General features: G+C 42.0%; 1 protein-coding gene across 1 annotated transcript; it reads right to left on the reverse strand.

Moving 5' to 3' along the window:
• Positions 1-723: 723 nt before the first annotated feature.
• On the reverse strand, positions 724-4,691 carry LOC108953562 (ent-copalyl diphosphate synthase 1, chloroplastic-like). Its single transcript, XM_065081512.1, has 12 exons — positions 4,407-4,691; positions 4,100-4,283; positions 3,797-4,011; positions 3,594-3,714; positions 3,415-3,527; positions 3,115-3,341; positions 2,915-3,030; positions 2,574-2,672; positions 2,166-2,414; positions 1,641-1,764; positions 1,332-1,544; positions 724-1,212 (listed from the first exon to the last, which is right to left on the reverse strand). The coding sequence occupies exons 1-12, from the start codon at positions 4,681-4,683 to the stop codon at positions 988-990; spliced, it is 2,163 nt and encodes a 720-aa protein (XP_064937584.1). The 5' UTR covers positions 4,684-4,691; the 3' UTR covers positions 724-987.
• Between the last annotated feature and the right edge of the window lie 9,542 nt (positions 4,692-14,233).

The raw sequence follows: 14,233 nt of genomic DNA on the forward strand, positions 1-14,233 counted from the left end.
TCAGTCGTTTATATGTTAACATATATACTCATATCTAGCATTACATGTGAGTCTTTCGTCCTTGCAGTGTTCATAGTGGAAACCATGACACATCTTCTCCACCATTGAGGAAGCTCCAGTCATGTCGAGGATCGTTCCTTTCCAGGTTACGTGTACGTCACACAAGGCCTCATCTTGTCCAGCGTTCTGATAGCTGACAGTAAGCCGTTCGTGTTGTTGCTATCTTCTCCATCTCAATCTCAACTGATGGACATGAAGATGTGGTAACACATGGTTTGACGGCAAGCCAAAGACGACGGCCACCCGCAGCAAAGTGGAGCGACCGAGTGCGAGCCATTACCAACTTGAGGACATGATTGAAACCACTACTTCTCGTGCGGTCCGCATCAGTACTCCTCTTTGCCTTGTATCTTCGCTTTGCATGCGTCGATGCGTTTCCTTTTGGTGGGTGTGGGAGTTGCCATGCTCGGACGAGTATGGCAGCTCGTGATTCGGGAAGAGCACGCATTGAGGTGCGATAAGAGACTGCTCTTTGTCTCACTTTCAGTGTTCCCCTCCCTCTTTTGCTGACCAACTTTCGGATAAGACTACTGCAAAGAAAGACTCTCTCTCTCTCTCTCAAATCTGAGAGAGAGAGAGAGAGAGAGAATCACTCATCCACATCTTTTGCAGAGACCAGCAGAAGTTAAAATCACAGGCTTGAAGAAAAATGTATTAAAGTCACTGAGGTTGGCTACTAAAGTATGAGAATTTCCAATGATTAAGAAGACATTGCATCCTTCTACATAGATGCCATGTAAACCTGACAAACTACATCAATTATTCATTCACATCTTTTGAAGAAATCAGCAGATGGTAAACCACAGGTTCCCTCGTAATGGACTGCTATCTTTCATGTTGAGAAGTCCCAAAGATTACGAAGAAAGTGCAATATGTGAAACTGATAAGCTCCATCACACTGCTCAGTCACATATTTTATGAAGCTGACTAAGCCACAGGCTTGAAGAGCACCTCGGAGATGTGGCTGCGGCGAGCAGCAGGTGAGTAGTGAGCAGCGTAATAGAAGCTCTTTGCCACCAGAAGGAATATTTGCTTGGTGTGGTGGTTGAGGTCATCTGAAGTCTGCAGCACACACCGAGCCAGTTCTTGCATCTCTGCTTCTACTGCCTTGGCCTTGCAGCTGCTTGTGACAGCGCCCTCCTCTCTGATGCTCTGAGAAGATGACAAACCACTCTTAGGAACTCATTGATAGCTGGAATGTCGATATCGGTGTTCTAAAATATCCATTAAATATGTATATTATAATTGAGAAGAAAAACGATAAAATATACCTCACCGACAACCATCTGTCGTCGCCTTAGATTATGACAAAGGGAAGACAGTAGATGACAAAGCCGACTGTAATTAGGGTGAGTCACCGTTAACTCCGTCGAACTGAACCTCCCTGCACAGCTTTCCATGGTCCTGACTAGCAGTAACCCCGTCTCTTCCCTTCCGAATCTGTCAGACTCGTCGCTATGCCATGCCATCAGCCACTCCTTCCACTGAGAAAAGTATGATCAAAATTAAAAATATTCAAAAATTATTATTATTATTATTATCATCATCATCAAACAGCGGAGAAGGATCTGAGATATTACAGCTTGTTGTAAATGGTGGCGGACCAGCTGTTGTTGGAAGGCCGGCCGTGTATCAGCCGCCAGCTGCTCGATCAGCTGCCGGAGCAGACCCACCAACACTTCTCCTGCCTTCTTCCCTCCCATCCTGCGTTCAAATTCAGAAACATCACTCGCCATCTCCATGATCTTAAGAACTAATCACTTAAGCTGAGGCATAGACAATGGTCCGGAAGAAGATTCCATCAGGATCTAAAGAAAGCAAGACAACATAAAGTGCACTGCAATTTGTTCCATTACTTACAGTCAAAGCCTTCACTTTCCAGCTTATAGATATTCATACACTTCAACACATTGATTTCCGATTAAAAGATCACACAACAATTGACCCACTTTGCCTACAGTAAGCTTATTTTGTCTTCCACTTCTTTTTCTGTTTCTTGTATGATTTCTGGTGAGCTACAAAGATTCTACTTTTCCTTTGGGCCAGAGTGGCTTTAAATATCTAAAAGGATATATATATATATATACTTACGGTGTTGCACTCACCTGCTAGTGTCATGGCCGTCGCTTCGATCATCAAGGAAGTCGAGGATGAACGATCGCCTCATCTCGTCCGTGCACGTGGCGCTGCTAAAATACGACGACACGGCGGTGGCCATCGTCGCGGTCCGAGCCCAACCCAACCTCTCGACCGCGCGGTCCGGTTCGAACACGCAAGCGGCCGCCAGAAAGAAGTCCCTCAGAAGGCTCCTCCGCTTCACCCTGTGCCATCGTAGACCGGCCTCCTCGTACCATCTGATCATAATCGAACGATCATTATTTTTTACTGAAGAAAAGTGTTCACATACTCTTTCGCCTTGAAAATGGAGACTAGAAAGTGATCGAAAAAGGACAATTTGGAGATTTAAATCTACAAATTCAGGGGGAAAATTGAGGACGGTCTCTTACACTTACTTTTCGAGGTCGAACCATTCGAGCCGATGGAGAGACTGACAGCGATTATAGTCCAACTTGGCCAACTCCAAGTACACGTCGTTGTTCACCAATGGCATCCTGCGACGACGACCCCAACAACTCCTGTTAGCTCTAGTTTAGCTCATCCCACAGCTCTCTGATACGAGTATGCATCCGTAAAACTGGGTCCCACGTCGTATACGAGGTAGGAAAAGGAAAGAGCTTAAGATTAGGATGAGGCTGGCGAAGGTCCCCCCATTGGTCCGTGAGTCATGGGTCCCGTAGGACGTCCTAGGGTCAGTGCCGACGACGACGACGATTTATGGGGAGAGTGGCGTTACCTGTAGAGCGTCTTCCCTATCCAGACGTCGCCGCTGCCTCCATACTGCTCCAAGTACAGCCTCGTCTCCACGCGAGGCAGGCTGGCGTACCAGGGGAAGTCCAGGGCGTACGCCACCTGTTGGAGGTCGATCTCATCGTGTCATGCAGCCTCGATCGAGAGTACCGGGCAAGCAGCTGAGGGAGTGTGTCGTCTGCTTACCTCGCCCGGCAAGTCCTTGGTGATGATCCACTTGTCCACCACCTGGTCGGCGGCTTGCTTCTCTCGCAGGAACGTGTAGGAGAAGCTCCTGGCCCGGGCCAGTATCTCCTCCCCGGGGAAGGCCACCTGCGACGCCCGGTTCAGGTTGTACATTCCGGTCACTGCCTGGGTCGATTGCCCGGCGCAGCAGAAGAACTCGCCGTCCTTCTCGAAATGCCGGAACACGCCTGCGACGGCCAAGTAGCACAGCTGTCTGAGACCATGCCTCCAAACTTGAATCGGGGATGCGTTGTTACTCACCGGCGGAGACGTCGTAGCCATGCAGCCGGAGCAGTCGGAATCCCATCGATGTGTCGTCCACATCGTGTACTCTCGTGTTCTTCGCCCAGCAGATGCCGTCCTCGGTCCAATATCTGTGGTTCGGGCGATCATTATCAGATGCGCAAGAAGAAGAAGGTGGACTCTAAATCATTACCGACCTGTATACGTAGTCCAAGCAGTCTTTGATCTCCTGCTCCAAGTATCGAGAGATCCCGAGACGCTCCAAGCGATCGACGACCCACAGGTGCTCGAAGAGATCGACGGGGTAAACGTTGGGCACTGGAGAGTAGAATCCGATCAATTATGGTGAAGGCAGAGTAACATGTGGAACGAGGAGAGAATGTCGTCAAAATGGTCTTACCCCCTCCACCAAATCTATGGACGACTCTCTGGAGATACTCGAGGCAGTTGTCATCACCAGCCTGCATCACAGCATAAGCCGTGGAGGAAGGTGAGAAGAGAAAGGAGCCATCAGAGCACCGGAGACGAAGCAGCCTGTCCCAGTCTAGGCCCGGCATTCCTTCCAGGCTATATAGCAGCGTGTTGGGCACTTCATGCATCACATCTCTTGGAATCCTATATATCACATCCAGTAGCTCATTGACAATGCCTGGAAAGGTGCAGCAAGCCAGGTGAATGCAACACTGGGGTTTTGCTGCCGTACCGCTTCAGTTTCAGACTTCTCTTGGCGTCGATTTCCTGCAAAGAAGGGTCACCATAGGGAATCTCCAGCTCAAGCGCTTTGGCTATGTCAAGGAGGGAGGGGAAAGCGACTTCGAAGCCGATGGGCATCAGCTCTGCTTCCTCCTCACTCAATCTCCACATGTTCTCACGGATAAATGCAAGTCCTGTCAACTTAAAAGGAGCCATTTCAGCTACAATCTTATGTGCATTCTTGTGTATGTGTGTGTGTGTGTGTGTTTGGTGTGGATGTGTCTGATGGCAGTGCTGCTACTGCTATTGCGATTGACCTCTCCTCCAAATATCCGGATAGATGGTCCATGACTTGAGAGCGATGACGCAGGCCAGGGTGTTGATCATCCGATCATGGGCAGAGAAGATGACAGCGTCTCCCCACGAGCCATCCGGCAGCTGGTTGTCGACGATCCACTGGAGGCTGGACGGGAACCGAGGGCCACCACTTCCGTCTTTGTTCTTGAGCAGTGCCACCCATGCCGTGTCGTATGCGGAGATGCTTATTTCCCCATCACCCATCCGCCGCAACATCGCTCTGACTTCACCCACCATCCGCCATATCCCTCTCGACCCACAGAGCTAGAGAACAAGATCCATCAATCATTACCATCTTTTTTCGGCTCCCAAACTTTACAGTGGGCACTTCACTATCGTCGACAGCTTCTTCATACAACAGAATTACCTCAAGCAATCCATCGTCGTCGTCCTCCTCGTCGGCGTCCTGCGGCTCATTCTCTGGCAGATGAAGAACAGGCAATCCGTTCTGAATCAAGCCTACGCCGAATTCTGCAAGTAGATATGATAGCAAAGTGGACATTAAATCACTCGTAATCTGAATGCCATGCTGTATGCTGCTGCGCAGAGCGGTTAGCTTCAGTTTTATGTCCGGCCATGAAAGGCCAGTCTTCGCTCCAAATTCCACGTAGTTAAGGAGATCCATCGTTGGCAATGGCCACCCACTTCATCGAGGAAGCTCTTCTAGTGTTTATGTTCGGATCAAAGCAGCGAGGAAGAAAGCATCCGTTCCACGGAAATCAGCAGGGGATTCTGGTACGTACCTGGAGTGGTGGGTTTTGATAATGCATGGCTTCTCCACCGCGCAAAGCGCACCTCCTTCTCGGCTCTCCGAGAGATGCCCAGATTGCACGGACCTACTGTTACACATGGACCCAAACAGCAGCAAAATCTTTAGCGGAATCCTCCCTTTTCGCTTTGCAAGATATAAAGAAGGCCACTGGGAAAGGTGGCGTGAATTCTTGTTGTATATGGACCATAAGGTACTTCTGGTGATTCTCCCCATCCCTCACATGCATCGAAGAACTCGAGTGCAACCCGGCATGAAGCAGGAACGTGAAGCTTTAAATGACACGAGCAAGGAAAAGGAAGTGGAGGATGGAGCGGAAGAAGTACGTGCCTGGGACAGTCGGCGAGCTTGGTCGCAGCGCCAGCGTGCCGACGGCCGTCGTCTTCGTCGTCATCGTCGTCGCTGCCGCCGAAGAGGAGATGGCCTGGTGTCAGCGGTCAGGGGGCGGCAGCCTTGGCTTTTGCTCACGAGAGAGGCAGGAAACCAACAACCGGCCAAGGATGCGAGTAAGGCAAAGCACGGAGGGTGGGAATATTGACAGAGAGGGAGGAGGAATGAAGACAAACTACAGCACCGCAGGAGATTCCTATAAGGAATACGAGGATCCTCCGAAGCATTGTATGGATGAAGTTGAGCAGTTGACTAAATTTCTGGGAGCCATCTCCTTCAAGATAAGAAAAAATACATTATATTTATTGCCAATTGCAGGTTGAAATCTCACAGTAGGTTGATTCCTTGATGCATACCTTTTGATTGGGCCACAAATATTGGCTGATTGGATGGTTAGCATTGTATGGATGAAGTTGAGCAGTTGACTGAGCTTCAGAGACCCATCTCCTTCGAAACAAGAAAAACACAAATTACATTTATTGTCAATTGATGTTTGAAATATGACATATGTTTGAAATATGACAGTATATATATATATATATATATATATATATATATATATATATATATATATATATATATATATATATATATATATATATATATATATATATATATATATATATATATATATATATATATATAATGAGATCATGATAATAAAATTGATTCATCATTAAATACAGACTTTAAATAATTCTGATCCTAGGTTACTTGAAAGGGATATTGAGATAACCATATATACTTATGTATTGTATACCCGTTCATATGATGGAGGTAGCTGATCTTAAAGTTGCTTATATAGAGGTATTGGGGATACAATGTATATGCTCATCGGAGAATGAGTTTAATGATCGATCTGATCGGAATGGTGGATGGTTGATGATATATTATTGTCAAACAATAATTTCGTCGTCCCAATGATGTATTTGGTCCTTAGACTTAAGATACTAATGATGTCATATATGAGTAATCTACTCTTTGATACCAAACTTATAAGTCTAGAAGTTCCAAATCTAGCACAATCGATCGTCGGAAATGGTAGTAAACCTTACGAGAGCTATTAAGTGACAATAGAGATCATCTTCTCTTAGTGTCATGAGAGAAATATTATATATGTTCTTGCTCAAGAAAATCTCTAATCATGGTTATTCGAATTGAAATAGAAAGAGTTCTATAAAAGAATCCGATTAGAACGAGACTCAAGTAGAAACCATATGGGTCTTATAACACCATACCTAAAATACAATCTCTTAGATATTAGATAGATGAGGGGCTATAAATATATGGTAATTGAGGATAGACATGTTCAATGGATTGGATTCTCTTGTATTGTTCAGGGACTGCGGTATAGTGGTCTAGTACATCGATGAGTTGAGTGAATTATTATAAAGATTATAATTTATTGAGCCAGAAGGAGTTATGATAGGTATAACTCATAACCAATTTGATATTGGGTCTAGAGGGTCACACACATATGTTAGGTATTACGACAAGTGTTCAGATATGAGATATCCGCTAGAGCCCTTATTTTATTGGATATCTAATAAGCCCATGAATTATTGGATCTTATGGATAAGATCCAATAAAAGCAAATGAGAGATTATTGGGTAGAGACCCACTAATCTAAGATGATTGGGTAGTTGGATAAAGATCCAATACCTAATATGGTATGATCCATTAAGGTTAAGTTGATAGGAGACCTATATAAATAAGAGGGACCAAAGGGTGAATGATTAGACCACTTTTGGCTATCACCTCCTATTCTCCTCTCCCCCTCTCCTCAGCTAGCAGCCTCTGTTTGGGTCATGTGGACAGCAAGAAGGGTGGGCCCCTTCTTGATCCCGTGGTGTGCGTGGAAATAATGATCGTGCAACGATTTAAGGAGCGTCTTCACAGCCCCTGTCATGTGGATTACCACTAGAGAGGAGGATAGTTGACCTCCTTCATCTTCTCCCATAAATCTATAGGATTTCTATGATATACGATCTCCTTATGTAACACACATCCCTTAACACGTGTAATTTTTTAGTTTTGAGGGTTTTTGCACACCAATATTCGCACGATGATAAAAAACTATTTTTTTTTTATAGAAATCTAAGATTTTTTTTTCTGTCCTTTCACTGCGCATGTGATGCTACCTCAGGTTTCCTAATATTCCAATTTTACTTAAGGCCAATTGGGTATAATAGTAGGCTTAGGTTGAGACCGATAGATTTTTGCTATGTATTCAATTTTATCACAGAGCTGGTAGACGATTTTTTATTGATTGTTATAATTGAGATGTTAGAGCTATTAATAATTATAATGTAAGTTATTTAGATTAGAGTTGTTATGATTAAAGAGTTGATAGTGTAATGGAGGATGATAGCTCTCCGTGTTACCTATGCGTTCAGAAGGTATCTTATTCGATCATTTGTTAAAGTTATTATTGCTTTAGTTGCTCTTTCTTTTAGATTTTTGACTGACTTGAGATGTGATTGTTAGTTTTGTCATCCTCTCTTCTCTTTTTAGATATGTTTCATGATTAATCGACTGATTATATAATTTTTTAAATGATATCAGTGAGCCTCGTGCTTAAATTGATGTCACTAGTTTCTTTTATTCATCTCCTAAGCCATTGAAAGTATAAATAATGATTTCTTCATCACTCATAGGATGATCGATTAAAGTCAAGTTATCTATGATAACCTTTATACTTTGCATATAATCAACAATAGTATTTTTCTCTTATCTTGTTTTCTTTAGAAAAGATAGAAGACCTAGCATGCAAGTGCGAGAGTTATTGGCAAGGGTGGTTTATAACTTTGACCATGTTTCTACTGTAGTACTATATAAAGATATTAATGGTTCTATGAAGTCAGCAACCGAAACTTGAATTACTTTTAGAATAAAACGATCCTATTATATCCATAACTTATTATCAAGATTTGTTATTAAATTGGGTTCTCTTGGTATTTGGATCTTTTTCTAGTCGACAACTAAGAGAGCAATCTATGTAGCCTAATAGATTATATCCAAAGGGAAGATTGAAAATTGTGCTCATCAAGATACATACTTGCCACTGTCGAATAATTTAAATGAGATTAGAGTTACAACATTGATAGATATAAGTTATATATATTGAGAAAAACTATTGTTTTTTGCCAAAACAATAATTAGAGTATTAGATATAGATGAGAAGGACATGTTGAGAATATGCATTGATCTAACAAATAAAGTTACAAGAGAGGAGCCCAGTAGAGGGAGAAGAATTAAAGGATGAGAATGGCGATAGGTGGGCTTAAATCTGTTCTAAGGATGGATTGGAGACTACAATGTGTGAGTGGTGCATGCAATGATCAGATCATGTTCAAGATCAATAGCAATAAGCAAAAAGGAGAGAGAAATCTTACTATTATATGGATGGATCGGATCTAAGCCATAGCTGGTTTTCACCGAGTAAAGATAATGTCTACCAGAAGTCCAATGTGTGAGGAAGATCATCGAACAAATATCAATAGTGAATCTAAGGATGATGACAGGTGGGTGCTATGATTGTTAGGAAATTTGAGGTGATATCACATGCACAATGGAAGAATAAAAATAAAAATATCAGATTTTCACAAAAAAATAGTCTCTTATCGTCATGCAAAGATTGATGTGCAAAAACCCACGAAACCAAAACTGTGTATACAAGAAAGATGTATTACCTAAAGAGATCGTATATCCATAAAAACCTACAGATCTATGAGAGAGGATGAAAAAGCTCAACTGTTCTCCTCTCTATTGATGATCAACATGGTAGAGGCTGCGAAGACGCTCCTTAAATTGTTATTTAAATCTCCTAGCTGCGTGCATCATGCAATCAATAAAGGGTCAGCCCTTTTTGTTGTCTACATACCACAAATATGGGTTACTAGCTGAGAAGGAGAGGAGAATACGATATGACAACCAAAAGGGTTCTAACCTATAGCCCTTTAGTTCCCTACTATTTATAAAGATCCAATGTCAACTTAACCCTAATAGATAATGTCCTATTGGGTACTGAATTTCCATCCAACTACCTAAGCCTCTTAGATTAGTGTGTCCATACCCAATAATCTATCATTGGCTCTTATTGGATCTCATATATATGACCCAATAATTCAGGGGCTTATAGAATATCCAAGAAGATATGGGCTCCAACGGATATCTCATATCCAAACCTTTACTCATCGCAACACCTGCTATATGTGTGTGACACTCTAAGATTAATATCGAGCTAGTCGTGAGTTATACTTGTTAGAACTTTTTCTAGCTTAGTGAATTATTATATTTATAATAATTCACTCGACTCATCGACTACAGACGTACTAGGCCACTACGTCGTAATCCCCAAACGATACAAGGGAATGCAATCTATTATACATGTCTATACTCAATTATATATATATGTATGTATATATATATATATATATGTATATATATATATGTATATATATACATATATATATATATATGTGTATATATATACACATATATATATATATATATGTATATATATATATGTGTATATATATATATGTGTATATATATATGTGTATATATATATATGTGTATATATATATATATGTGTATATATATATATATATGTGTATATATATATATACATATATCCTTTTAGATATTTAAGGCCACTCTGGCCCAAAGGAAAAGGAATGTCTTTGCCGCTCACCAGAAATCATACAAGAAAGAGAAAAAGAAGTGGAAGACAAAATAAACGTTTTGTAGACAAAGTGGGTCAATTGTTGTGTGATCTTTTAGTCTGAAATTAATGTATTGAAGCTCATACGGTTTTTATTTGAGTTTGCTCTAATATCTCAAAGACTGTATATCAGGCATGGTGTTGTCAAGCCTATATGGTTTATATTCGAGTCTGCTCTAATCGGATTCTCCTAAAGAATTTTTTTCTCTCAATCCGGATGACCCTGGTTAGGGATTTACTTGAGCAAATACACATGAGATATTCCTCTAATGACACCGAGAGTGGATGATCCTCTATCGATACTTAATAGCCCTCGAAAGGTTGACTGCCCCTCCCGCTAATCGATTATGCTGAATCTGAAACTTTCAGGTCAATAAGTCTGATATCAAATAGTTGAGTACTCATATAGGATATCCTTGGTGTCTTAAGTCTAAGGACCAGATACGTCACTAGGATAATTAAATTGCTGTCTATCATGAGATATCATCAACCATCTAATATTCCGTGAGCGGATCAATTTGTTAACTCATTCTCCAATGAGCACATGCGCGGTATCCCTAGTGTCTCCATACGAGCAGCTATGAGACCAACCGCCTCCATTATATGGATAAGTATACAACACATAATTCTATTCGGTCATCTCGATATCCCTCTCGAGTGACGTATTATCGGGATTATTTAGGGTATGTATTTAAAGACGAATCGATCTCATTATCATGATCTCATCACAATCCGATTCTTATTGCACATATCCATGAACATTACAATATATACAATAGTCAACATAAAGTGAAAAAGATATTAAATAAATAATAAATAAAAATATGTATATTATGTCACACCTGTCATCACTCACGTGCTTGTAGGGTAGCTATGACTAGTAGTAATTTGGTTGAAGTTCGTTAGCTTTATTTCTATAACGTTGTTAATAAGGTGAGGGTCATTGGAGTCGGCAATGTTATGCACCTCCGAGGACGAGGAGGTCGAGAGGAGGCGACGAGCGCTCGACCTCCTGTTGTGCAACTTGGGTACTACAGAACTTGATGGAGGTCGGCCCATGATCAAAGGATTACATCCGCCGAAGGAGTAGTAGCAAGAGGAGGCTAGCGAGCGGGCCCCAGTGAAGCGAGGTTGTTGGCTCAGGGAGGAGGCTATTGAAGCAGCAAAGTGAAGTGAGGCTGTCAAAAGCAGATTGTTGAAGTAGGCAGTCATAGAGAAAACTGTCAGCATAGGAAGGAGAGGGTAAGACGCCGACGAAGGGAGGAGAAGGACGTTGTTGGCGTAGGGAGGAAGGGGGGAAGACAATTGCGACGAGGCAGATCAAGAGAGAAGAGGCGAGCACTCAGTGACAGAGGAGGTTCGCTGGTTAGGAAGAAGAGGGAGGTTCCTCACGGGACAGTTGAGATAGCGAACCTTATGAGTAAAGCTCTGTACTGCTTTTTGGGGTAGACGATAATGACAACCCCACACAAGGGAACGAGGGGAACCATAAGAAATTATAAATTAATTGAAGATAAAAAAAATAGAGATATTATTCTATGTGCACTTGTATGATGATCTTTTATCATGATATTCTATCAAATCCAACAGTAATTTCAGATCGTGGTGTGTCTTCTACGTGAGTCTTTCCTTCTTGCAGTGTTCATGGTGGAAACCATGACACATCTTCTCCACCGTTGAGAAGCTCCAGTCATGTCGAGAACAGCATGCAGACCGTTCCTTTCCAGGTTACCTGTACTTCACACGAGGCCTCATCTCGTCCAGAGTTCTGATAGCTGACAGTAAGCGGTTCGTGTTGCTGCTATCTTCTCCACCTCAATCTCTACTGAAGGACACGAAGATGTGGTGACACATGGTTTGACGATATGCCGAAGACGACGGCCACCCGCAGCAAAGTGGAGCGGCCGAGTGCGAGCCATTATCAACTCGAGGACATTATCGAATCAACTCGAGGACATGCATCGATGCGTTTCCTTTTGGTGGGTGTGGGAGTTGCCATGCTCGGACGAGTAGGGCAGCTCGTGATTCGGGAAGAGCACGCGTTGAGGTGCGATAAGAGACTGCTCTTTGTCTCACTTTCAGTGTTCCCCTCCCTCTTCTGCTGACCAACTTTCGGATAAGACTACTGCCAAGAAAAGGTAGATTTGCAGACTCTCTCTCTCTCTCTAATCTATAGAAACCTGATCATGATCAAATGGATTAGGGTTAGGCCTACCAAAGTCGAAACATTCAATGTTTCCATCTACTTCTCATGCTCGACGTGGTTCTTGCTTGTGTCGATTTTGATTGTCAATCTGACTTGATCGAGTTTATGTATTCTTTGAGTCAGAACGAAGTGAGATTCGATAGACAGATCAATCATTGGAATTGATAAAGGAATATATCCAATTACAAAGCGAACCCCCGATATGATTTATTTTGAGACAAAATTCTCATGTTACATAAGGGTTCGACCGAGTCGTAGAAGATGTGTGCTGCACCCGACATGTTAAACCCTAACCATCCAGCAAATAAGATGAAATGTATTAATTCTTAGCACCATAGTAATTAGAAAGATTCATTTGTTATCTTCTACAATATCATTATGCTTATAGAATTATTCATCCATTTGTAAAAATATTACTGATATATACAAATAAAAAATAAAGTAACACATGAAAAGTTTCACTCTGCGTATCTTATGAGATCCAAAACACAAAAAAGGGCAGCTTCCAAGTACTGGGATCCAATAATTCAAGAAAAATGGAGTTGAATTGGAGCTAAAGTTGGGTATCCCAATCATCTCCACATGGTACTTTGTTGCTCTGATAAAAGAGAGTCCAAAAGGACTGCACGTAAATGCATTCGACTCGATTCCTTTGGCAGCTTCCCACGTAATCTATCTTGTGAACTCAGCGAGGAAGTGCCGAGTATCGTTTCGTCTCGGATGTGTCTGCCATTTCGAGATGCCGAGTCGGACAGCATTATTCGTGGGCGCATCGGAAACCATGACCCTCCTTGCGACCTACTGCTGCTTCCACCTACGAGTGGTGGGGTGCTTTATATGACTGCGATCTCTCACCGCATGCGAGAGAGAGAGAGAGAGAACATCATCACTCATTTACATATCAAAATAACAGGCTTTTGAGAGAGAGAGAGAGAGAGAGAGAGAGAGAGAGAGAGAGAGAGTCATTCATCCACATCTTTTGTGGAGATCAGCAGAAGTTAAAATCTGAGGATTGAAGTTATAATTGCATACGGTAAGAGAGACCTGATGATGATCAAATGGATTAGGGTTAAGCTTACCAAAGCCGAAACACCCAATGTTTCCATTTACTTCTCGTGCTTCTTGTTGTGGTTCTCCCTTGTGTCGATTTTAGTTGTCAGTATGATTTGATCGAGTTGATATATTATTTGAGTCTCATCGTATTTGATGGAAAAGATATCAGAATTAGAATGAGGTGAGATTGGATAGACAGATCAATCATTGGAATTGATGAAGGAACATAATACGAAGTGAACCCATGAGATGATTTATTTTGAGATGAATTCTCAGAATGGTTCAATCGAATTGTAAAATATTATTATGTTTATAGATTTATTCATCCATGTGAAAAATATTACTGATATATATATATATATATATATAAAATAAAAAATAAATAAATAATAAAGTAACACATGAAAAGGTTCAATCTGCGTTTCTTATCAGATCCAAAAGAAAGCAGCATGGGATCCAATAATTCAACAGACAGGAGTTGAAATGGGGCTAAAGTTGGGTATCCAATCATCCCCGAATGGTACTTTGGTTTTTTGATAAAAGAGAATCCAAGGTACTGCATGTAAATGCATTTGACTCGATTCGTTTGGCAGCTTCCCACGTAATCTATCTTGCGAACTCAGCGAGGAGGAAGTGCCGAGTA

Source organism: Musa acuminata, chromosome BXJ1-8 (assembly GCF_036884655.1).
Source record: "Musa acuminata AAA Group cultivar baxijiao chromosome BXJ1-8, Cavendish_Baxijiao_AAA, whole genome shotgun sequence".
Classification (NCBI taxonomy): Eukaryota; Viridiplantae; Streptophyta; class Magnoliopsida; order Zingiberales; family Musaceae; genus Musa; species Musa acuminata.